This window comes from Protomyctophum bolini (genome assembly GCF_963924005.1).
Source record: "Protomyctophum bolini genome assembly, chromosome: 23".
In the NCBI taxonomy this organism is placed as follows: Eukaryota; Metazoa; Chordata; class Actinopteri; order Myctophiformes; family Myctophidae; genus Protomyctophum; species Protomyctophum bolini.
In genome coordinates, this window is record NC_137884.1 from 30,335,199 (window position 1) to 30,361,084 (window position 25,886).

Consider the following 25,886-nt stretch of genomic DNA (forward strand, 5'->3'; position numbering starts at 1 on the left):
CTGTACAATGAAACTACGAATATAGAATATACTACACTATAGAGTAGACATAATATGCCATCTAAATTACATAATGTTAGCCTTTGCAGTGTTTGCAGACGCCTGTATGGTCGTTGAGGCTAGTGCAAGTTCTACGGAAAGGGAACAATGTGAGTTGGGAAAGCATGCTCCACCCGGGTATGCATCCGTTGTCAGAGTCGCTTAAGATACAATGAATGTTCACTGCAACATGCGAAATAATATGTACCAAATAGACAGCATACATACACGCACACACGTTACACGATAGTAAGATCCTGAAGGAGAACGTCATATCTAAAAATATATATATTTTGTATTAGTCTGCAATGAGACGTGTTTCTAATTTGGCTGTGTGCCGTCAACACAACTCAAAATGGTTAAGGAAGGACCATCTAACTCTGTAATGCTAACAAATCAAATGAAGAGGTACAGTAGGCTCACCTGCAGGTGTTCAGAGAACTGTCCCAGGGCGAAAAGACCAGCACTGCGAACCACCTGATTACTGTCCGACAGGCTCTGACAGACCGTCTGCACCATTGACGACAGCAGCCTAACACACACACACACACACACACACACACAGTCACACACACACACACACACACACACACACACACACACACACACACACACACACACACACACACAATGTTGGGCTGTCGAGTGTAGGCAGTATCCACAAATGTAGTTATTATAATTGTTGTATATATTTTCTCCAATGATGTGTAAATAATGTGTATAATATGATTTAAATCATAAACTGTAAATTGTATTTTTGTGGTGGGCAACAGGAAGACTTGTTGAATCGGCTATCCCTATATATACAAAGTCAAACAAATAAAAAATACTGCATCATGATCTCACAGGAACATGATGGGACCAACAACGAACAGCTGCAACTCCTCGGATGTCAATCTAAGTTCCTCCATTTACCTGATCCGCCTTGGTGAGGTGTTTCAGAGCCACAATCAGTTTTGGGATGAGCGAGCGCATCAGGTTCTGAGGGACAATACATCACTTCAATCAATACAGATTACAGAAGGTGATGTTTCACTTGTCTTAAATTACATTTTCCATACATAGTGTGAACAAAACATGCAAGTGATCAAGATACAAGCTTATAAATAATGCATCGCCACGTGTTGTGAGGATGTAGATCTGCTATTCGTTATACAACAACATATTGGTTACGGGTGACTGAATGCAATAGTTAATCTGACATAAACTTCCTAATGCTTTTGTTCCGTCTTCAAAGCTTCCCTCAAAGAAAACCTGCGCCAGTTTCCCTTTCACAGTAGCTTCACATGCATGTCCTAATATAGAGGGTATGTGCATGCATAACATTGTTTAATGCAAATCAGATTTTCAGACTTTTCTGTTTGGATGTCAAGGTCAGAAAGTCATTTTTGCCACTCAGTATACTACTCTATGCCCATGGTGACCTGAGATGGAATGATGATGATGCCTCACCATCTCCTCTGAGCCTGTATATGCGGTTATCGCAGTGAGCGTGAGGATGCAGTAGTACAGGGCCGTGGGGTTGTCCAGATCGTCCAACACGGTGCCAAACAGCTGGAGCAGCTGCCGGTAGTGAGGCTTGAAGGGCTCGGGGTTGGACTCCACCACCTTGCTCAACAGCAGGAGGCCCACCTGGGAACACAAAGGACACCTTTAGACTAAATATAAACTTTGGAGACCTAGTGAAATGAAAAATATGTTTTTTCACAGTTTTAGAGCATATCCGTGGTGACATGGGAATACCTAAATTACAATAGATGCCAAAACAATGGGGAAATTTCCATTTGTGTAGGTTTATATCAAAAGTCCCTAAAAAGCTCATTTTAATTACTTCCTGTTCCTGTGAGCAAAAACGTGCTGCGTGATGACATACATAGATTTGTTTTTGGCTTTTGTGCCTTTATTGATAGTATCAAGTGAAGATGGACAGAAAGGGGGAGAGAGAAGGGGAGAGACATGCAGCAAAGGTCGTCATGACCTGAACGGGACTCGAACACGCAACACGCTGTCAGGCAAGAGCCTATTATGTGGCATGCGCCTGGACCACTAGGCCAGCAGGCGCCTGACATACATAAGACTCTTGTGAATATAAATTAATCTTGATTTAATTCACCCATTTGATTCATATAGCTGTACCGTACCTTCCCTCAATCACAGGTTTTGATTACTGAACTACGCCGTTTTTAACCCATTCTGACCTGAGATCAGATTCATACGAGGTTTCCACGGGACACAAACTGGTCTGATTAACCCATTCTGACCTGAGATCAGATTCTAAAAATGTCAGTCGTTCTTCGAATTTTTCAAAAATAGCAGACCTACAAGCTCGTATCGCGCCACTCGGTGGCGCGCTATGAGCTTGTAGATCTGCTATTTTTCAATAGCTAAAGCATAACATGATGCCGACACCAAAATGGGTGCCCGGTCAGAATGGGTTAATCTCATTATTTCAAGATGACATCCAGACCGTATATTACTCATTTTAAACTTGATCAGCACACTAAAATATGTATCCAACATTGAACGTGTGTAGGCGTCGAGGTGACGAACTATCCTGGCGCCCACCGGTGAATCCTGGTAATATAAAATGTGATGGATTTCTCTGAACTTCTACTTGAGGTCTGTATACCTGTCTATCCTGAGGGTTGTTGCTGTTGGTGGACTGGTTGAGGAGTTGGAGGAGAGCTGGCCAGCGGTCAGGTGTCTCATGTTTATCCTGAGGGTTGTTGATGTTGGTGGACTGGTTGAGGAGTTGGAGGAGAGCTGGCCAGCGGTCAGGTGTCTCATGTTTATCCTGAGGGTTGTTGCTGTTGGTGGACTGGTTGAGGAGTTGGAGGAGAGCTGGCCAGCGGTCAGGTGTCTCATGTTTATCCTGAGGGTTGTTGCTGTTGGTGGACTGGCTGAGGAGTTGGAGGAGAGCTGGCCAGCGGTCAGGTGTCTCATGTTTGACCAACACCGCACTCAGCTGGGACAGGGAGTGGCGCACAGAATGTCTGCAACACAGAGACTTGAATGATTGATTGATTGATTGAAATATTTATTAACAGTTTGTAGAATTACAGTACATTTTAAGCACAAACTCAATACAGAGACTGTCAACTGTGAGTGGACGACCCAATTAAGCATTACACTTGTTTACAACAGGGTCCACATTGTTCAATTCATCAAAACATTTAGAGACATACAAATAGACACTTCTATGTAGTCAAAGAACAGAACAGGAATTCATCATGTAGGAGGCAAAGGGAAAGGATACATATACAGTGAGGGGAAAAGGGGGGGGCGGTGGGGGGGATTCAGATTTTACAGAGGCCAGTTTCGAATTGCAGCCATCCGTAGGTGCCCTTTGAGAGCGGTTTTGAAGGAGTCAAGGGATTCACATGTCTTAATGACTGTTGGTAGGGCGTTCCACATTTTGGTGGCATAGGAGCGAAAAGAATGAAGTCCCTTGTTTGTGCCGAATCTGGGTTGTACATGGTTTGTTGCACTCCCTCTGGTGTTGTGGGTGTGGACTTCGTTTACATTATCATGTATCATGGTGGTGTATCGAATCTTGTGGACCAGACCCATTGCAAGATGCTGTACTCTGTCGTCGACCCTAAGCCATCCCAGCCTGTCAAAGTGGGCAGGGGTGAGGTAGGTTCGGGGGGTGAGGCCAAGTAGGAGCCTGACCAGTTTGTTTTGGGAGGTCTGGAGCCTTGTTTTAAGGGCCTTTGAGGTGCTGTGGTACCACGAGGTGGATGCATAGTCAAAGAAACCTTGTACGAGGGCTCCTGTTAAGGTCTTCAAGGTGTTTTTGTTGACCAGTGAGGAGATCCTGTAAAGGAATCTTGTTCTTTGATTGACTTTTTTGATTACGTTGGTGGCCATTTTATCACCGGAAAGATTGGCCTCCAGGATGGAACCTAGGTAGGTAATTTCATCTTTTCGTGTGATAATAGTCACCCACTCTAACCAAGAAGTCATCTGCCTTGCTGAGATTACTATTTGATCCGAAGAGAATGGATTCAGTTTTTCCCAGGTGTAAGGATAGTTTGTTATCAGCAATGAAGGGCCAGTCATTCACATTCAGGCTGTGGTGTATATATTATAACTCATAGATTCACTGTACAGATATTCTACTGTTAGACAGATGCTAGGTTCTTAGCTTGCTCATGATTCTTGATAACTATTTATATGTATTGTTCCATTGTTTCGTTTACTGTAAATCACTCTGGATTAAGAGCGTCTGCTAAAGGCCAAAATTGTAATTGTAAATTGTGTATATATTTACATTGAAGGGGTCAAATACACCGGAGTGACACTCGTGGCAACTTACTCTGACTCTTGTGTGAAAGCTTTTAGCACGGCTGCCTTCAAGCTGCGGCACAATAAAACAAAACCATATCAAATTATCAATCATTATTAATATTCACCTCATTATACAAGCAGTAAGGAGATCGTATTCCAATGTTTTTTATTGGCCATTTCCCCTACCATAAGCCCAATGGGAGGTGTGCTAATTTGCTTATTTCCATCGCTCAAAAATCAATGTAAATAGTATCCCAAGTGGCATTTCGATGGAAATAAGCGAATTAGCACAAAAACCCAACACCCATTGAAGGCTTATATTAGGGGAAATAGCCAATAAAAAACATTGGAATACGATCTCCTTACTGCTTGTATAATGAGGTGAATATTAATAATGATTGATAATTTGATACGGTTGTTTTGTTTTATTGTGCCACAGCTTGAAGGCAGTCGTGCTGCAAGCTGCACTTTTGCACAAAATAACACCTGGACATCTTTGGTGGGGACGTAACCACTACAAATAAAGCCTTCTAGCATGGAATTCTCCTTTAAGGCACCCAATAACTTTGGTGACTGACTGCGCCACACACGGAATATCTCTAATACCTTTCTCTATGATCCGGGCTTATCTTCTTCCAATGTTGTTTCACTCTCATCCTCAGCATCACTGCAGCCGACTGCCGGATCTAAACAAGAGGTGAAAAGATAATAAAATACCAAAGTTATAACACAAGTAGATTTGAAGTTGATCTTCAGAGCATATTTAGAGCTCAGGTTAATAATAAAAACATACCTGAGGGTACTGAGAGCCAGTCATGACAGCACACAGTGCAGGGATGATGGCCGGATCTTTGAAAGCCAGCTTCAGCTGGGCTGTGGCCTGATGTGGGTAAACGGACACCAGACACACATCACTAGTTATGTGACTCAGAAAACACATTTGTCTACACAAACATCATTTCCCTCGTTGATATTACAAGATTGACAGTTTAAACTGTTGACAAAGTTGATTAAAAGCAGTTGTCGGCAGTCTCCCACTCCCACAGCAGACCTCTACATCCAGACAGCGTGTTCTGTCAAAAGCTTGACAAGGAATCCTCCCTATGCAAATAGTAGTTTTGGGCGGTTAGCTTGACAGCTAGCTGTCTGAATTTCCTTAATAACACTTGTGTATTACTATTAAATACGATAATACGCCGGTGAGAGAAGACACTCGAACGGAAGGTGGGTGAGGTTTGGTTGAAGTTGTGTCGTGACACACCGTTCCCCATGCACCACGCGGGCTGAACTATGGATGGATGGAGCTCCTTGCCCTAACCTTCCACATCTTTTCACTCCTCTGCAAACAGATGCCACATGGCCGTATTCCTGGCAACAGAAACATATCATAGGACGGTAGGACCTCTCTCATAAGGCCTGACTCTGTACGATGTGTAATCCACATTATATACGATCTGGTAGCTCTCCTTCAAATGTGATACAAATGGACTTCGTGTCTTCCCTTAGCTCCTAAAACATTATTTGACACTTTTGGTTGTTGAAAAACAGCTTCTAACCATTATTTGACACTTTGGTTGTTGAGAAACAGCTCATAAAACATTATTTTACACTTTTGGTTGTTGAGAAACAGCTCCTAAAACATTATTTGACACTTTTGGTTGTTGAAAAACAGCTTCTAACCATTATTTGACACTTTGGTTGTTGAGAAACAGCTCATAAAACATTATTTTACACTTTTGGTTGTTGAGAAACAGCTCCTAAAACATTATTTGACACTTTTGGTTGTTGAAAAACAGCTTCTAACCATTATTTGACACTTTGGTTGTTGAGAAACAGCTCCTAAAACATTATTTGACACTTTTGGTTGTTGAGAAACAGCTCCTAAAACATTATTTGACACTTTTGGTTGTTGAAAAACAGCTTCTAACCATTATTTGACACTTTGGTTGTTGAGAAACAGCTCCTAAAACATTATTTTACACTTTTGGTTGTTGAGAAACAGCTCCTAAAACATTATTTGACACTTTTGGTTGTTGAAAAACAGCTTCTAACCATTATTTGACACTTTGGTTGTTGAGAAACAGCTTCTAAAACATTATTTTACACTTTTGGTTGTTGAGAAACAGCTCCTAAAACATTATTTGACACTTTTGGTTGTTGAAAAACAGCTTCTAACCATTATTTGACACTTTGGTTGTTGAGAAACAGCTCCTAAAACATTATTTGACACTTTTGGTTGTTGAAAAACAGCTTCTAACCATTATTTGACACTTTGGTTGTTGAGAAACAGCTCCTAAAACATTGACACTTTTGGTTGTTGAGAAACAGCTCCTAAAACATTATTTGACACTTTTGGTTGTTGAAAAACAGCTTCTAACCATTATTTGACACTTTGGTTGTTGAGAAACAGCTCCTAAAACATTATTTTACACTTTTGGTTGTTGAGAAACAGCTCCTAAAACATTATTTGACACTTTTGGTTGTTGAAAAACAGCTTCTAACCATTATTTGACACTTTGGTTGTTGAGAAACAGCTCCTAAAACATTATTTTACACTTTTGGTTGTTGAGAAACAGCTCCTAAAACATTATTTGACACTTTTGGTTGTTGAAAAACAGCTTCTAACCATTATTTGACACTTTGGTTGTTGAGAAACAGCTCCTAAAACATTATTTTACACTTTTGGTTATTGAGAAACAGCTCCTAAAACATTATTTGACACTTTTGGTTGTTGAAAAACAGCTTCTAACCATTATTTGACACTTTGGTTGTTGAGAAACAGCTCATAAAACATTATTTTACACTTTTGGTTGTTGAGAAACAGCTCCTAAAACATTATTTGACACTTTTGGTTGTTGAAAAACAGCTTCTAACCATTATTTGACACTTTGGTTGTTGAGAAACAGCTCATAAAACATTATTTTACACTTTTGGTTGTTGAGAAACAGCTCCTAAAACATTATTTGACACTTTTGGTTGTTGAAAAACAGCTTCTAACCATTATTTGACACTTTGGTTGTTGAGAAACAGCTCCTAAAACATTATTTTACACTTTTGGTTTTTGAGAAACAGCTCCTAAAACATTATTTGACACTTTTGGTTGTTGAAAAACAGCTTCTAACCATTATTTGACACTTTGGTTGTTGAGAAACAGCTCCTAAAACATTTATTATTAATATATTAATATTATTTTGGGAGGCAAATTATTTTTGGCAAATTATTTTGGGAGGCAAATTATTTTGGCAAATTATTTTGGGAGGCAAATTATTTTGGCAAATTATTTTGGCAAATTATTTTGGGAGGCAAATTATTTTGGCAAATTATTTTGGGAGGCAAATTATTTTGGCAAATTATTTTGGGAGGCAAATTATTTTGGGAGGCAAATTATTTTGGGAGGCTAATTATTTTGGGAGGCAAATTATTTTTGGATGCAAATTATTTTGGCAAATTATTTTGGGAGGCAAATTATTTTGGGAGGCAAATTATTTTGGCAAATTATTTTGGGAGGCAAATTATTTTGGCAAATTATTTTGGGAGGCAAATTATTTTGGCAAATTATTTTGGGAGGCAAATTATTTTGGGAGGCAAATTATTTTGGCAAATTATTTTGGGAGGCAAATTATTTTGGCAGGCAAATTATTTTGGCAAATTATTTTGGCAAATTATTTTATTATTATTATGCAAGAATTTTGCATTCGTGCGTGCGTGCTACCTGTGTGTTGAAGGCGTCTCCCAGACTGGTGAACAGGTATTCATATCCGTACGCAGCCTTACAGTTGAGCCAGACCACATGGTACACACTCTGACCAATCCACGCAGAGATCACCTCCTTGATGCCGCGGAGACACGCCTCCTACACACACACACACACACACACATACAAACACACACACACACACAGAGAACTAATGTTTAAACCATAGACTGTAAAAAATATGGACAAAGCGTTCCGCGGGTCTAACGTGAACGTAAAATGAAGCCTGTCAATCCTTGCAATGGAAGTCGCCATCTTTCTAGATCAGTTTTGGCCCAGTTCAGGCCAGCTGGCCCATTGGCTGGCCCAGACAACGAGGCGGGACTTCCCCCTTCTTCTTCGTTGGTTTTTATTTTGACTCGAGTGGGTGGGGGATTATTTTGTAATCTGCAAATAATAATAATTTGCCTCCCAAAATAATTGCCAAAATAATTTGCCTCCCAAAATAATTTGCCAAAATAATTTGGGAATTTTGGGAGGCAAATTATTTTGGGATGCAAATTATTTTGGCAAATTATTTTGGGAGGCAAATTATTTTGGGAGGCAAATTATTTTGGGAGGCAAATTATTTTGGCAAATTATTTTGGGAGGCAAATTATTTTGGCAAATTATTTTGGGAGGCAAATTATTTTTGGCAAATTATTTTGGGAGGCAAATTATTTTGGCAAATTATTTTGGGAGGCAAATTATTTTGGCAAATTATTTTGGCAAATTATTTTGGCAAATTATTTTGGCAAATTATTTTGGGAGGCAAATTATTTTGGCAAATTATTTTGGGAGGCAAATTATTTTGGCAAATTATTTTGGGAGGCAAATTATTTTGGGAGGCAAATTATTTTGGCAAATTATTTTGGGAGGCTAATTATTTTGGGATGCAAATTATTTTGGCAAATTATTTTGGGAGGCAAATTATTTTGGCAAATTATTTTGGGAGGCAAATTATTTTGGCAAATTATTTTGGGATGCAAATTATTTTGGGAGGCAAATTATTTTGGCAAATTATTTTGGGAGGCAAATTATTTTGGCAAATTATTTTGGCAAATTATTTTGGCAAATTATTTTGGCAAATTATTTTGGGAGGCAAATTATTTTGGGAGGCAAATTATTTTGGGAGGCAAATTATTTTGGGAGGCAAATTATTTTGGCAAATTATTTTGGCAAATTATGTTGGGAAATTATTTTGGGAGGCAAATTATTTTGGGAGGCAAATTATTTTGGGATGCAAATTATTTTGGCAAATTATTTTGGGAGGCAAATTATTTTGGGAGGCAAATTATTTTGGGAGGCAAATTATTTTGGCAAATTATTTTGGGAGGCAAATTATTTTGGCAAATTATTTTGGCAAATTATTTTGGCAAATTATTTTGGGAGGCAAATTATTTTGGGAGGCAAATTATTTTGGGAGGCAAATTATTTTGGGAGGCAAATTATTTTGGCAAATTATTTTGGCAAATTATGTTGGGAAATTATTTTGGGAGGCAAATTATTTTGGGAGGCAAATTATTTTGGGATGCAAATTATTTTGGCAAATTATTTTGGGAGGCAAATTATTTTGGGAGGCAAATTATTTTGGGAGGCAAATTATTTTGGCAAATTATTTTGGGAGGCAAATTATTTTGGCAAATTATTTTGGGAGGCAAATTATTTTTGGCAAATTATTTTGGGAGGCAAATTATTTTGGCAAATTATTTTGGGAGGCAAATTATTTTGGCAAATTATTTTGGCAAATTATTTTGGGAGGCAAATTATTTTGGCAAATTATTTTGGGAGGCAAATTATTTTGGCAAATTATTTTGGGAGGCAAATTATTTTGGGAGGCAAATTATTTTGGGAGGCTAATTATTTTGGGAGGCAAATTATTTTTGGATGCAAATTATTTTGGCAAATTATTTTGGGAGGCAAATTATTTTGGGAGGCAAATTATTTTGGCAAATTATTTTGGGAGGCAAATTATTTTGGCAAATTATTTTGGGAGGCAAATTATTTTGGCAAATTATTTTGGGAGGCAAATTATTTTGGGAGGCAAATTATTTTGGCAAATTATTTTGGGAGGCAAATTATTTTGGCAGGCAAATTATTTTGGCAAATTATTTTGGCAAATTATTTTATTATTATTATGCAAGAATTTTGCATTCGTGCGTGCGTGCTACCTGTGTGTTGAAGGCGTCTCCCAGACTGGTGAACAGGTATTCATATCCGTACGCAGCCTTACAGTTGAGCCAGACCACATGGTACACACTCTGACCAATCCACGCAGAGATCACCTCCTTGATGCCGCGGAGACACGCCTCCTACACACACACACACACACACACATACAAACACACACACACACACAGAGAACTAATGTTTAAACCATAGACTGTAAAAAATATGGACAAAGCGTTCCGCGGGTCTAACGTGAACGTAAAATGAAGCCTGTCAATCCTTGCAATGGAAGTCGCCATCTTTCTAGATCAGTTTTGGCCCAGTTCAGGCCAGCTGGCCCATTGGCTGGCCCAGACAACGAGGCGGGACTTCCCCCTTCTTCTTCGTTGGTTTTTATTTTGACTCGAGTGGGTGGGGGATTATTTTGTAATCTGCAAATAATAATAATTTGCCTCCCAAAATAATTGCCAAAATAATTTGCCTCCCAAAATAATTTGCCAAAATAATTTGCCTCCCAAAATAATTTGCCAAAGAAACAGCTCCTAAAACATTATTTGACACTTTTGGTTGTTGAAAAACAGCTTCTAACCTTTATTTGACACTTTGGTTGTTGAGAAACAGCTCCTAAAACATTATTTGACACTTTTGGTTGTTGAAAAACAGCTTCTAACCATTATTTGACACGTTGGTTGTTGAGAAACAGCTCCTAAAACATTATTTTACACTTTTGGTTGTTGAGAAACAGCTCCTAAAACATTATTTGACACTTTTGGTTGTTGAAAAACAGCTTCTAACCATTATTTGACACTTTGGTTGTTGAGAAACAGCTCTTAAAACATTATTTTACACTTTTGGTTGTTGAGAAACAGCTCCTAAAACATTATTTGACACTTTTGGTTGTTGAAAAACAGCTTCTAACCATTATTTGACACTTTGGTTGTTGAGAAACAGCTCATAAAACATTATTTTACACTTTTGGTTGTTGAGAAACAGCTCCTAAAACATTATTTGACACTTTTGGTTGTTGAAAAACAGCTTCTAACCATTATTTGACACTTTGGTTGTTGAGAAACAGCTCCTAAAACATTATTTTACACTTTTGGTTGTTGAGAAACAGCTCCTAAAACATTATTTGACACTTTTGGTTGTTGAAAAACAGCTTCTAACCATTATTTGACACTTTGGTTGTTGAGAAACAGCTCCTAAAACATTTTACACTTTTGGTTGTTGAGAAACAGCTCCTAAAACATTATTTGACACTTTTGGTTGTTGAAAAACAGCTTCTAACCATTATTTGACACTTTGGTTGTTGAGAAACAGCTCCTAAAACATTATTTTACACTTTTGGTTGTTGAGAAACAGCTCCTAAAACATTATTTGACACTTTTGGTTGTTGAAAAACAGCTTCTAACCATTATTTGACACTTTGGTTGTTGAGAAACAGCTCCTAAAACATTATTTTACACTTAAAGGCAAATTATTTTGGGAGGCAAATTATTTTGGGAGGCAAATTATTTTGGGAGGCAAATAATTTTGGGAGGCAAATAATTTTGGCAAATAATTTTGGGAGGGAAATTATTTTGGCAGGCAAATTTATTTTGGGAGGGGAGGCAAATTATTTTGGCAAATTATTTTGGGAGGCAAATTATTTTGGCAGGCAAATTATTTTGGCAAATTATTTTGGCAAATTATTTTGGGAGGCAAATTATTTTGGGATGCAAATTATTTTGGCAAATTATTTTGGGAGGCAAATTATTTTGGCAAATTATTTTGGGAGGCAAATTATTTTGGCCAATTATTTTGGGAGGCAAATTATTTTGGGAGGCAAATTATTTTGCCAAATTATTTTGGGAGGCAAATTATTTTGGGATGCAAATTATTTTGGGAGGCAAATTATTTTGGGAGGCAAATTATTTTGGGAGGCAAATTATTTTGGGAGGCAAATTATTTTGGCAAATTATTTTGGGAGGCAAATTATTTTGGCAGGCAAATTATTTTGGGAGGCAAATTATTTTGGAAATTTATTTTGGGAGGCAAATTATTTTGGGAGGCAAATTATTTTGGGAGGCAAATTATTTTGGGAGGCAAATTATTTTGGCAAATTATTTTGGCAAATTATGTTGGGAAATTATTTTGGGAGGCAAATTATTTTGGGAGGCAAATTATTTTGGGATGCAAATTATTTTGGCAAATTATTTTGGGAGGCAAATTATTTTGGGAGGCAAATTATTTTGGGAGGCAAATTATTTTGGCAAATTATTTTGGGAGGCAAATTATTTTGGCAAATTATTTTGGGAGGCAAATTATTTTTGGCAAATTATTTTGGGAGGCAAATTATTTTGGCAAATTATTTTGGGAGGCAAATTATTTTGGCAAATTATTTTGGCAAATTATTTTGGGAGGCAAATTATTTTGGCAAATTATTTTGGGAGGCAAATTATTTTGGCAAATTATTTTGGGAGGCAAATTATTTTGGGAGGCAAATTATTTTGGGAGGCTAATTATTTTGGGAGGCAAATTATTTTTGGATGCAAATTATTTTGGCAAATTATTTTGGGAGGCAAATTATTTTGGGAGGCAAATTATTTTGGCAAATTATTTTGGGAGGCAAATTATTTTGGCAAATTATTTTGGGAGGCAAATTATTTTGGCAAATTATTTTGGGAGGCAAATTATTTTGGGAGGCAAATTATTTTGGCAAATTATTTTGGGAGGCAAATTATTTTGGCAGGCAAATTATTTTGGCAAATTATTTTGGCAAATTATTTTATTATTATTATGCAAGAATTTTGCATTCGTGCGTGCGTGCTACCTGTGTGTTGAAGGCGTCTCCCAGACTGGTGAACAGGTATTCATATCCGTACGCAGCCTTACAGTTGAGCCAGACCACATGGTACACACTCTGACCAATCCACGCAGAGATCACCTCCTTGATGCCGCGGAGACACGCCTCCTACACACACACACACACACACACACATACAAACACACACACACACACACAGAACTAATGTTTAAACCATAGACTGTAAAAAATATGGACAAAGCGTTCCGCGGGTCTAACGTGAACGTAAAATGAAGCCTGTCAGTCCTTGCAATGGAAGTCGCCATCTTTCTAGATCAGTTTTGGCCCAGTTCAGGCCAGCTGGCCCATTGGCTGGCCCAGACAACGAGGCGGGACTTCCCCCTTCTTCTTCGTTGGTTTTTATTTTGACTCGAGTGGGTGGGGGATTATTTTGTAATCTGCAAATAATAATAATTTGCCTCCCAAAATAATTGCCAAAATAATTTGCCTCCCAAAATAATTTGCCAAAATAATTTGCCTCCCAAAATAATTTGCCAAAGAAACAGCTCCTAAAACATTATTTGACACTTTTGGTTGTTGAAAAACAGCTTCTAACCATTATTTGACACTTTGGTTGTTGAGAAACAGCTCCTAAAACATTATTTGACACTTTTGGTTGTTGAAAAACAGCTTCTAACCATTATTTGACACGTTGGTTGTTGAGAAACAGCTCCTAAAACATTATTTTACACTTTTGGTTGTTGAGAAACAGCTCCTAAAACATTATTTGACACTTTTGGTTGTTGAAAAACAGCTCCTAAAACATTATTTTACACTTTTGGTTGTTGAGAAACAGCTCCTAAAACATTATTTGACACTTTTGGTTGTTGAAAAACAGCTTCTAACCATTATTTGACACTTTGGTTGTTGAGAAAAAGCTCCTAAAACATTATTTTACACTTTTGGTTATTGAGAAACAGCTCCTAAAACATTATTTGACACTTTTGGTTGTTGAAAAACAGCTTCTAACCATTATTTGACACTTTGGTTGTTGAGAAACAGCTCATAAAACATTATTTTACACTTTTGGTTGTTGGGAAACAGCTCCTAAAACATTATTTGACACTTTTGGTTGTTGAAAAACAGCTTCTAACCATTATTTGACACTTTGGTTGTTGAGAAACAGCTCATAAAACATTATTTGACACTTTTGGTTGTTGAAAAACAGCTTCTAACCATTATTTGACACTTTGGTTGTTGAGAAACAGCTCCTAAAACATTATTTTACACTTTTGGTTGTTGAGAAACAGCTCCTAAAACATTATTTGACACTTTTGGTTGTTGAAAAACAGCTTCTAACCATTATTTGACACTTTGGTTGTTGAGAAACAGCTCCTAAAACATTATTTTACACTTTTGGTTGTTGAGAAACAGCTCCTAAAACATTATTTGACACTTTTGGTTGTTGAGAAACAGCTTCTAACCATTATTTGACACTTTGGTTGTTGAGAAACAGCTCCTAAAACATTATTTTACACTTTGGGAGGCAAATTATTTTGGGAGGCAAATTATTTTGGGAGGCAAATTATTTTGGGATGCAAATTATTTTGGCAGGCAAATTATTTTGGGAGGCAAATTATTTTGGGAGGCAAATTATTTTGCGAGGCAAATTATTTTGGCAAATTATTTTTGGAGGCAAATTATTTTGGCAAATTATTTTGGGAGGCAAATTATTTTGGCAAATTATTTTGGGAGGCAAATTATTTTGGGAGGCAAATTATTTTGGCAAATTATTTTGGGAGGCAAATTATTTTGGGAGGCAAATTATTTTGGCAAATTATTTTGGGAGGCAAATAATTTTGGGAGGCAAATAATTTTGGCAAATTATTTTGGGAGGCAAATTATTTTGGGAGGGAAATTATTTTGGCAGGCAAATTTATTTTGGGAGGGGAGGCAAATTATTTTGGCAAATTATTTTGGGAGGCAAATTATTTTGGCAGGCAAATTATTTTGGCAAATTATTTTGGCAAATTATTTTGGGAGGCAAATTATTTTGGGATGCAAATTATTTTGGCAAATTATTTTGGGAGGCAAATTATTTTGGGAGGCAAATTATTTTGGCAAATTATTTTGGCCAATTATTTTGGCAAATTATTTTGGGAGGCAAATTATTTTTGGCAAATTATTTTGGGAGGCAAATTATTTGGCAAATTATTTTGGCAAATTATTTTGGGAGGCAAATTATTTTGGCAAATTATTTTGGGAGGCAAATTATTTTGGGAGGCAAATTATTTTGGCAAATTATTTTGGCAAATTATTTTGGCAAATTATTTTATTATTATTATGCAAGAATTTTGCATTCGTGCGTGCGTGCTACCTGTGTGTTGAAGGCGTCTCCCAGACTGGTGAACAGGTATTCATATCCGTACGCAGCCTTACAGTTGAGCCAGACCACATGGTACACACTCTGACCAATCCACGCAGAGATCACCTCCTTGATGCCGCGGAGACACGCCTCCTACACACACACACACACACACACATACAAACACACACACACACACAGAGAACTAATGTTTAAACCATAGACTGTAAAAAATATGGACAAAGCGTTCCGCGGGTCTAACGTGAACGTAAAATGAAGCCTGTCAATCCTTGCAATGGAAGTCGCCATCTTTCTAGATCAGTTTTGGCCCAGTTCAGGCCAGCTGGCCCATTGGCTGGCCCAGACAACGAGGCGGGACTTCCCCCTTCTTCTTCGTTGGTTTTTATTTTGACTCGAGTGGGTGGGGGATTATTTTGTAATCTGCAAATAATAATAATTTGCCTCCCAAAATAATTGCCAAAATAATTTGCCTCCCAAAATAATTTGCCAAAATAATTTGCCTCCCAAAATAATTTGCCAAAGAAACAGCTCCTAAAACATTATTTGACACTTTTGGTTGTTGAAAAACAGCTTCTAACCTTTATTTGACACTTTGGTTGTTGAGAAACAGCTCCTAAAACATTATTTGACACTTTTGGTTGTTGAAAAACAGCTTCTAACCATTATTTGACACGTTGGTTGTTGAGAAACAGCTCCTAAAACATTATTTTACACTTTTGGTTGTTGAGAAACAGCTCCTAAAACATTATTTGACACTTTTGGTTGTTGAAAAACAGCTTCTAACCATTATTTGACACTTTGGTTGTTGAGAAACAGCTCTTAAAACATTATTTTACACTTTTGGTTGTTGAGAAACAGCTCCTAAAACATTATTTGACACTTTTGGTTGTTGAAAAACAGCTTCTAACCATTATTTGACACTTTGGTTGTTGAGAAACAGCTCATAAAACATTATTTTACACTTTTGGTTGTTGAGAAACAGCTCCTAAAACATTATTTGACACTTTTGGTTGTTGAAAAACAGCTTCTAACCATTATTTGACACTTTGGTTGTTGAGAAACAGCTCCTAAAACATTATTTTACACTTTTGGTTGTTGAGAAACAGCTCCTAAAACATTATTTGACACTTTTGGTTGTTGAAAAACAGCTTCTAACCATTATTTGACACTTTGGTTGTTGAGAAACAGCTCCTAAAACATTTTACACTTTTGGTTGTTGAGAAACAGCTCCTAAAACATTATTTGACACTTTTGGTTGTTGAAAAACAGCTTCTAACCATTATTTGACACTTTGGTTGTTGAGAAACAGCTCCTAAAACATTATTTTACACTTTTGGTTGTTGAGAAACAGCTCCTAAAACATTATTTGACACTTTTGGTTGTTGAAAAACAGCTTCTAACCATTATTTGACACTTTGGTTGTTGAGAAACAGCTCCTAAAACATTATTTTACACTTTGGGAGGCAAATTATTTTGGGAGGCAAATTATTTTGGGAGGCAAATTATTTTGGGATGCAAATTATTTTGGGAGGCAAATTATTTTGGGAGGCAAATTATTTTGGGAGGCAAATTATTTTGGGAGGCAAATTATTTTGGGAGGCAAATTATTTTGGCAAATTATTTTGGGAGGCAAATTATTTTGGGAGGCAAATTATTTTGGGAGGCAAATAATTTTGGGAGGCAAATAATTTTGGCAAATAATTTTGGGAGGGAAATTATTTTGGCAGGGGAGGCAAATTATTTTGGCAAATTATTTTGGGAGGCAAATTATTTTGGCAGGCAAATTATTTTGGCAAATTATTTTGGCAAATTATTTTGGGAGGCAAATTATTTTGGGATGCAAATTATTTTGGCAAATTATTTTGGGAGGCAAATTATTTTGGCAAATTATTTTGGGAGGCAAATTATTTTGGGAGGCAAATTATTTTGCCAAATTATTTTGGGAGGCAAATTATTTTGGGATGCAAATTATTTTGGGAGGCAAATTATTTTGGGAGGCAAATTATTTTGGGAGGCAAATTATTTTGGGAGGCAAATTATTTTGGCAAATTATTTTGGGAGGCAAATTATTTTGGCAGGCAAATTATTTTGGGAGGCAAATTATTTTGGAAATTTATTTTGGGAGGCAAATTATTTTGGCAAATTATTTTGGGAGGCAAATTATTTTGGCAAATTATTTTGGGAGGCAAATTATTTTGGGAGGCAAATTATTTTGGGAGGCAAATTATTTTGGCAGGCAAATTATTTTGGCAAATTATTTTGGGAGGCAAATTATTTTGGGAGGCAAATTATTTTGGGAGGCAAAATTATTTTGGGATGCAAATTATTTTGGCAAATTATTTTGGGAGGCAAATTATTTTGGGAGGCAAATTATTTTGGGAGGCAAATTATTTTGGCAAATTATTTTGGCAAATTATTTTGGGAGGCAAATTATTTTTGGCAAATTATTTTGGCAAATTATTTTGGGAGGCAAATTATTTTGGCAAATTATTTTGGGAGGCAAAATTATTTTGGGATGCAAATTATTTTGGCAAATTATTTTGGGAGGCAAATTATTTTGGCAAATTATTTTGGGAGGCAAATTATTTTGTGAGGCAAATTATTTTGGCAAATTATTTTGGGAGGCAAATTATTTTGGCAAATTATTTTGGGAGGCAAATTATTTTGCTTCTAACCATTATTTGACACTTTGGTTGTTGAGAAACAGCTCCTGAAACATTATTTTACACTTTTGGTTGTTGAGAAACGGCTCCTAAAACATTATTTGACACTTTTGGTTGTTGAAAAACAGCTTCTAACCATTATTTGACACTTTGGTTGTTGAGAAACAGCTCATAAAACATTATTTTACACTTTTGGTTGTTGAGAAACAGCTCCTAAAACATTATTTGACACTTTTGGTTGTTGAAAAACAGCTTCTAACCATTATTTGACACTTTGGTTGTTGAGAAACAGCTCATAAAACATTATTTTACACTTTTGGTTATTGAGAAACAGCTCCTAAAACATTATTTGACACTTTTGGTTGTTGAAAAACAGCTTCTAACCATTATTTGACACTTTGGTTGTTGAAAAACAGCTCATAAAACATTATTTTACACTTTTGGTTGTTGAGAAACAGCTCCTAAAACATTATTTGACACTTTTGGTTGTTGAAAAACAGCTTCTAACCATTATTTGACACTTTGGTTGTTGAGAAACAGCTCATAAAACATTATTTTACACTTTTGGTTGTTGAGAAACAGCTCCTAAAACATTATTTTACACTTTTGGTTGTTGAGAAACAGCTCCTAAAACATTATTTGACACTTTTGGTTGTTGAAAAACAGCTTCTAACCATTATTTGACACTTTGGTTGTTGAGAAACAGCTCCTAAAACATTATTTTACACTTTGGGAGGCAAATTATTTTGGCAAATTATTTTGGCAAATTATTTTGGCAAATTATTTTGGGAGGCAAATTATTTTGGGAGGAAAATTATTTTGGGAGGCAAATTATTTTGGGAGGCAAATTATTTTGGCAAATTATTTTGGGAGGCAAATTATTTTGGGATGCAAATTATTTTGGCAAATTATTTTGGGAGGCAAATTATTTTGGCAAATTATTTTGGGAGGCAAATTATTTTGGCAAATTATTTTGGGAGGCAAATTATTTTGGCAAATTATTTTGGGAGGCAAATTATTTTGGCAGGCAAATTATTTTGGGAGGCAAATTATTTTGGAAATTTATTTTGGGAGGCAAATTATTTTGGCAAATTATTTTGGGAGGCAAATTATTTTGGCAAATTATTTTGGGAGGCAAATTATTTTGGGAGGCAAATTATTTTGGGAGGCAAATTATTTTGGGATGCAAATTATTTTGGGAGGCAAATTATTTTGGGATGCAAATTATTTTGGGAGGCAAATTATTTTGGGAGGCAAATTATTTTGGGAGGCAAATTATTTTGGCAAATTATTTTGGGAGGCAAATTATTTTGCTTCTAACCATTATTTGACACTTTGGTTGTTGAGAAACAGCTCCTAAAACATTATTTTACACTTTTGGTTGTTGAGAAACGGCTCCTAAAACATTATTTGACACTTTTGGTTGTTGAAAAACAGCTTCTAACCATTATTTGACACTTTGGTTGTTGAGAAACAGCTCCTAAAACATTATTTTACACTTTTGGTTATTGAGAAACAGCTCCTAAAACATTATTTGACACTTTTGGTTGTTGAAAAACAGCTTCTAACCATTATTTGACACTTTGGTTGTTGAGAAACAGCTCATAAAACATTATTTTACACTTTTGGTTGTTGAGAAACAGCTCCTAAAACATTATTTGACACTTTTGGTTGTTGAAAAACAGCTTCTAACCATTATTTGACACTTTGGTTGTTGAAAAACAGCTCATAAAACATTATTTTACACTTTTGGTTGTTGAGAAACAGCTCCTAAAACATTATTTGACACTTTTGGTTGTTGAAAAACAGCTGGGAGGCAAATTATTTTGGCAAATTATTTTGGGAGGCAAAATTATTTTGGGATGCAAATTATTTTGGCAAATTATTTTGGGAGGCAAATTATTTTGGGAGGCAAATTATTTTGGCAAATTATTTTGGGAGGCAAATTATTTTGGCAAATTATTTTGGGAGGCAAATTATTTTGGCAAATTATTTTGGGAGGCAAATTATTTTGGCAAATTATTTTGGGAGGCAAATTATTTTTGGCAAATTATTTTGGGAGTCAAATTATTTTGGCAAATTATTTTGGGAGGCAAATTATTTTGGCAAATTATTTTGGGAGGCAAAATTATTTTGGGATGCAAATTATTTTGGCAAATTATTTTGGGAGGCAAATTATTTTGGCAAATTATTTTGGGAGGCAAATTATTTTGGGAGGCAAATTATTTTGGGAGGCAAATTATTTTGGGAGGCAAATTATTTTGGGAGGCAAATTATTTATTTTGGGAGGCAAATTATTTTGGCAAATTATTTTGGGAGGGAAATTATTTTGGGATGCAAATTATTTTGGCAAATTATTTTGGGAGGGAAATTATTTTGGCAAATTATTTTGGGAGGCAAATTATTTTGGCAAATTATTTTGGGAGGCAAATTATTTTGGGAGGCAAATTATTTTGGGAGGCAAATTATTTTGGCAAATTATTTTGGGAGGCAAATTATTTTGGCAAATTATTTTGGGAGGCAAATTATTTTGGGAGGCAAATTATTTTGGCAAATTATTTTGGGAGGCAAACTATTTTGGGAGGCAAATTATTTTGGGATGCAAATTATTTTGGGAGGCAAATTTTTGGGAGGCAAATTATTTTGGGAGGCAAATTATTTTGGCAAATTATTTTGGGAGGCAAATTATTTTGGGAGGCAAATTATTTTGGCAAATTATTTTGGGAGGCAAATTATTTTGGCAAATTATTTTGGGAGGCAAATTATTTTGGCAAATTATTTTGGGAGGCAAATTATTTTGTGAGGCAAATTATTTTGGCAAATTATTTTGGGAGGCAAATTATTTTGGCAAATTATTTTGGGAGGCAAATTATTTTGGCAAATTATTTTGGGAGGCAAATTATTTTGGCAAATTATTTTGGGAGGCAAATTATTTTGGCAAATTATTTTGGCAAATTATTTTGGGAGGCAAATTATTTTGGGATGCAAATTATTTTGGGAGGCAAATTATTTTGGGATGCAAATTATTTTGGGAGGCAAATTATTTTGGGAGGCAAATTATTTTGGGAGGCAAATTATTTATTTTGGGAGGCAAATTATTTTTGGAGGCAAATTATTTTGGCAAATTATTTTGGGAGGGAAATTATTTTGGGATGCAAATTATTTTGGCAAATTATTTTGGGAGGCAAATTATTTTGGCAAATTATTTTGGGAGGCAAATTATTTTGGCAAATTATTTTGGGAGGCAAATTATTTTGGGAGGCAAATTATTTTGGCAAATTATTTTGGGAGGCAAATTATTTTGGGATGCAAATTATTTTGGGAGGCAAATTATTTTGGGAGGCAAATTATTTTGGGAGGCAAATTATTTTGGCAAATTATTTTGGGAGGCAAATTATTTTGGCAAATTATTTTGGGAGGCAAATTATTTTGGGAGGCAAATTATTTTGGCAAATTATTTTGGGAGGCAAATTATTTTGGCAAATTATTTTGGGAGGCAAATTATTTTGGGAGGCAAATTATTTTGGCAAATTATTTTGGGAGGCAAATTATTTTGGGAGGCAAATTATTTTGGGAGGCAAATAATTTTGGGAGGCAAATTATTTTGGCAAATTATTTTGGGAGGCAAATTATTTTGGCAAATTATTTTGGGAGGCAAATTATTTTGCTTCTAACCATTATTTGACACTTTGGTTGTTGAGAAACAGCTCCTAAAACATTATTTTACACTTTTGGTTGTTGAGAAACGGCTCCTAAAACATTATTTGACACTTTTGGTTGTTGAAAAACAGCTTCTAACCATTATTTGACACTTTGGTTGTTGAGAAACAGCTCCTAAAACATTATTTTACACTTTTGGTTATTGAGAAACAGCTCCTAAAACATTATTTGACACTTTTGGTTGTTGAAAAACAGCTTCTAACCATTATTTGACACTTTGGTTGTTGAGAAACAGCTCATAAAACATTATTTTACACTTTTGGTTGTTGAGAAACAGCTCCTAAAACATTATTTGACACTTTTGGTTGTTGAGAAACAGCTCATAAAACATTATTTTACACTTTTGGTTGTTGAGAAACAGCTCCTAAAACATTATTTTACACTTTTGGTTGTTGAGAAACAGCTCCTAAAACATTATTTGACACTTTTGGTTGTTGAAAAACAGCTCCTAAAACATTATTTTACACTTTGGGAGGCAAATTATTTTGGCAAATTATTTTGGGAAGCAAATTATTTTGGGAGGAAAATTATTTTGGGAGGCAAATTATTTTGGGAGGCAAATTATTTTGGCAAATTATTTTGGGAGGCAAATTATTTTGGCAAATTATTTTGGGAGGCAAATTATTTTGGGAGGCAAATTATTTTGGGATGCAAATTATTTTGGGAGGCAAATTATTTTGGCAAATTATTTTGGGAGGCAAATTATTTTGGGAGGCAAATTATTTTGGGAGGCAAATTATTTTGGGAGGCAAATAATTTTGGGAGGCAAATTATTTTGGCAAATTATTTTGGGAGGCAAATTATTTTGGCAAATTATTTTGGGAGGCAAATTATTTTGCTTCTAACCATTATTTGACACTTTGGTTGTTGAGAAACAGCTCCTAAAACATTATTTTACACTTTTGGTTGTTGAGAAACGGCTCCTAAAACATTATTTGACACTTTTGGTTGTTGAAAAACAGCTTCTAACCATTATTTGACACTTTGGTTGTTGAGAAACAGCTCCTAAAACATTATTTTACACTTTTGGTTATTGAGAAACAGCTCCTAAAACATTATTTGACACTTTTGGTTGTTGAAAAACAGCTTCTAACCATTATTTGACACTTTGGTTGTTGAGAAACAGCTCATAAAACATTATTTTACACTTTTGGTTGTTGAGAAACAGCTCCTAAAACATTATTTGACACTTTTGGTTGTTGAGAAACAGCTCATAAAACATTATTTTACACTTTTGGTTGTTGAGAAACAGCTCCTAAAACATTATTTTACACTTTTGGTTGTTGAGAAACAGCTCCTAAAACATTATTTGACACTTTTGGTTGTTGAAAAACAGCTCCTAAAACATTATTTTACACTTTGGGAGGCAAATTATTTTGGCAAATTATTTTGGGAAGCAAATTATTTTGGGAGGAAAATTATTTTGGGAGGCAAATTATTTTGGGAGGCAAATTATTTTGGCAAATTATTTTGGGAGGCAAATTATTTTGGCAAATTATTTTGGGAGGCAAATTATTTTGGGAGGCAAATTATTTTGGGATGCAAATTATTTTGGGAGGCAAATTATTTTGGGAGGCAAATTATTTTGGGAGGCAAATTATTTTGGGAGGCAAATTATTTTGGCAAATTATTTCAGGAGGCAAATTATTTTGGGAGGCAAATTATTTTGGGAGGCAAATTATTTTGGCAAATTATTTTGGGAGGCAAATTATTTTGGCAGGCAAATTATTTTGGGAGGCAAATTATTTTGCCTCCCAGGCAAATTATTTGGGAGGCAAATTATTTTGGGAGGCAAATTATTTTGGCAAATTATTTTGGGAGGCAAATTATTTTGGCAAATTATTTTGGGAGGCAAATTATTTTGGCAAATTATTTTGGGAGGCAAATTATTTTGGGAGGCAAATTATTTTGGCAAATTATTTTGGGAGGCAAATTATTTTGGCAAATTATTTTGGGAGGCAAATTATTTTGGCAAATTATTTTGGGAGGCAAATTATTTTGGGATGCAAATTATTTTGGGAGGCAAATTATTTTGGGATGCAAATTATTTTGGGAGGCAAATTATTTTGGGAGGCAAATTATTTTGGGAGGCAAATTATTTTGGCAAATTATTTTGGGAGGCAAATTATTTTGGCAAATTATTTTGGGAGGCAAATTATTTTGGCAAATTATTTTGGGAGGCAAATTATTTTGGGAGGCAAATTATTTTGGGAGGCAAATTATTTTGGCAAATTATTTTGGGAGGCAAATTATTTTGGCAAATTATTTTGGGAGGCAAATTATTTTGGGAGGCAAATTATTTTGGCAAATTATTTTGGGAGGCAAATTATTTTGGGAGGCAAATTATTTTGGCAAATTATTTTGGGAGGCAAACAATTTTGGCAAATTATTTTGGGAGGCAAATTATTTTGGGATGCAAATTATTTTGGGATGCAAATTATTTTGGGAGGCAAATTTTTGGGAGGCAAATTATTTTGGGAGGCAAATTTTTGGGAGGCAAATTATTTTGGGAGGCAAATTATTTTGGCAAATTATTTTGGGATGCAAATTATTTTGGGAGGCAAATTATTTTGGCAAATTATTTTGGGAGGCAAATTATTTTGGCAAATTATTTTGGGAGGCAAATTATTTTGGCAAATTATTTTGGGAGGCAAATTATTTTGGGAGGCAAATTATTTTGGCAAATTATTTTGGGAGGCAAATTATTTTGGCAAATTATTTTGGGAGGCAAATTATTTTGGCAAATTATTTTGGGAGGCAAATTATTTTGGGAGGCAAATTATTTTGGGATGCAAATTATTTTGGCAAATTATTTTGGGAGGCAAATTATTTTGGGAGGCAAATTATTTTGGCAAATTATTTCAGGAGGCAAATTATTTTGGCAAATTATTTTGGGAGGCAAATTATTTTGGCAGGCAAATTATTTTGGCAAATTATTTCAGGAGGCAAATTATTTTGGCAAATTATTTTGGGAGGCAAATTATTTTGGCAGGCAAATTATTTTGGGAGGCAAATTATTTTGCCTCCCAGGCAAATTATTTGGGAGGCAAATTATTTTGGGAGGCAAATTATTTTGGCAAATTATTTTGGGAGGCAAATTATTTTGGCAAATTATTTTGGGAGGCAAATTATTTTGGCAAATTATTTTGGGAGGCAAATTATTTTGGCAAATTATTTTGGGAGGCAAATTATTTTGGGAGGCAAATTATTTTGGCAAATTATTTTGGGAGGCAAATTATTTTGGCAAATTATTTTGGGAGGCAAATTATTTTGGGATGCAAATTATTTTGGGAGGCAAATTATTTTGGGAGGCAAATTATTTTGGCAAATTATTTTGGGAGGCAAATTATTTTGGCAAATTATTTTGGGAGGCAAATTATTTTGGCAAATTATTTTGGGAGGCAAATTATTTTGGGAGGCAAATTATTTTGGCAAATTATTTTGGCAAATTATTTTGGGAGGCAAATTATTTTGGGAGGCAAATTATTTTGGCAAATTATTTTGGGAGGCAAATTATTTTGGCAAATTATTTTGGGAGGCAAATTATTTTGGGAGGCAAATTATTTTGGGAGGCAAATTATTTTGGCAAATTATTTTGGGAGGCAAATTATTTTGGGAGGCAAATTATTTTGGCAAATTAATTTGGGAGGCAAATTATTTTGGGAGGCAAATTATTTTGGCAAATTATTTTGGGAGGCAAACTATTTTGGCAAATTATTTTGGGAGGCAAATTATTTTGGGATGCAAATTATTTTGGGAGGCAAAAAACAGCTCCTAAAACATTATTTGACACTTTTGGTTGTTGAAAAACAGCTTCTAACCATTATTTGACACTTTGGTTGTTGAGAAACAGCTCATAAAACATTATTTGACACTTTTGGTTGTTGAGAAACAGCTCCTAAAACATTATTTGACACTTTTGGTTGTTGAAAAACAGCTTCTAACCATTATTTGACACTTTGGTTGTTGAGAAACAGCTCATAAAACATTATTTTACACTTTTGGTTGTTGAGAAACAGCTCCTAAAACATTATTTTACACTTTTGGTTGTTGAGAAACAGCTCCTAAAACATTATTTGACACTTTTGGTTGTTGAAAAAC

General features: G+C 35.3%; 1 protein-coding gene across 1 annotated transcript; it reads right to left on the reverse strand.

Moving 5' to 3' along the window:
• Positions 1-520: 520 nt before the first annotated feature.
• Positions 521-5,600, reverse strand: LOC308311040 (importin-4-like; the record flags this gene model as incomplete). Its single annotated transcript, XM_080757537.1, has 7 exons — positions 521-571; positions 955-1,020; positions 1,492-1,671; positions 2,669-3,032; positions 4,936-5,015; positions 5,123-5,209; positions 5,517-5,600. The coding sequence occupies 7 exons, from the start codon at positions 5,598-5,600 to the stop codon at positions 521-523; spliced, it is 912 nt and encodes a 303-aa protein (XP_080613663.1).
• Positions 5,601-25,886: the final 20,286 nt, after the last annotated feature.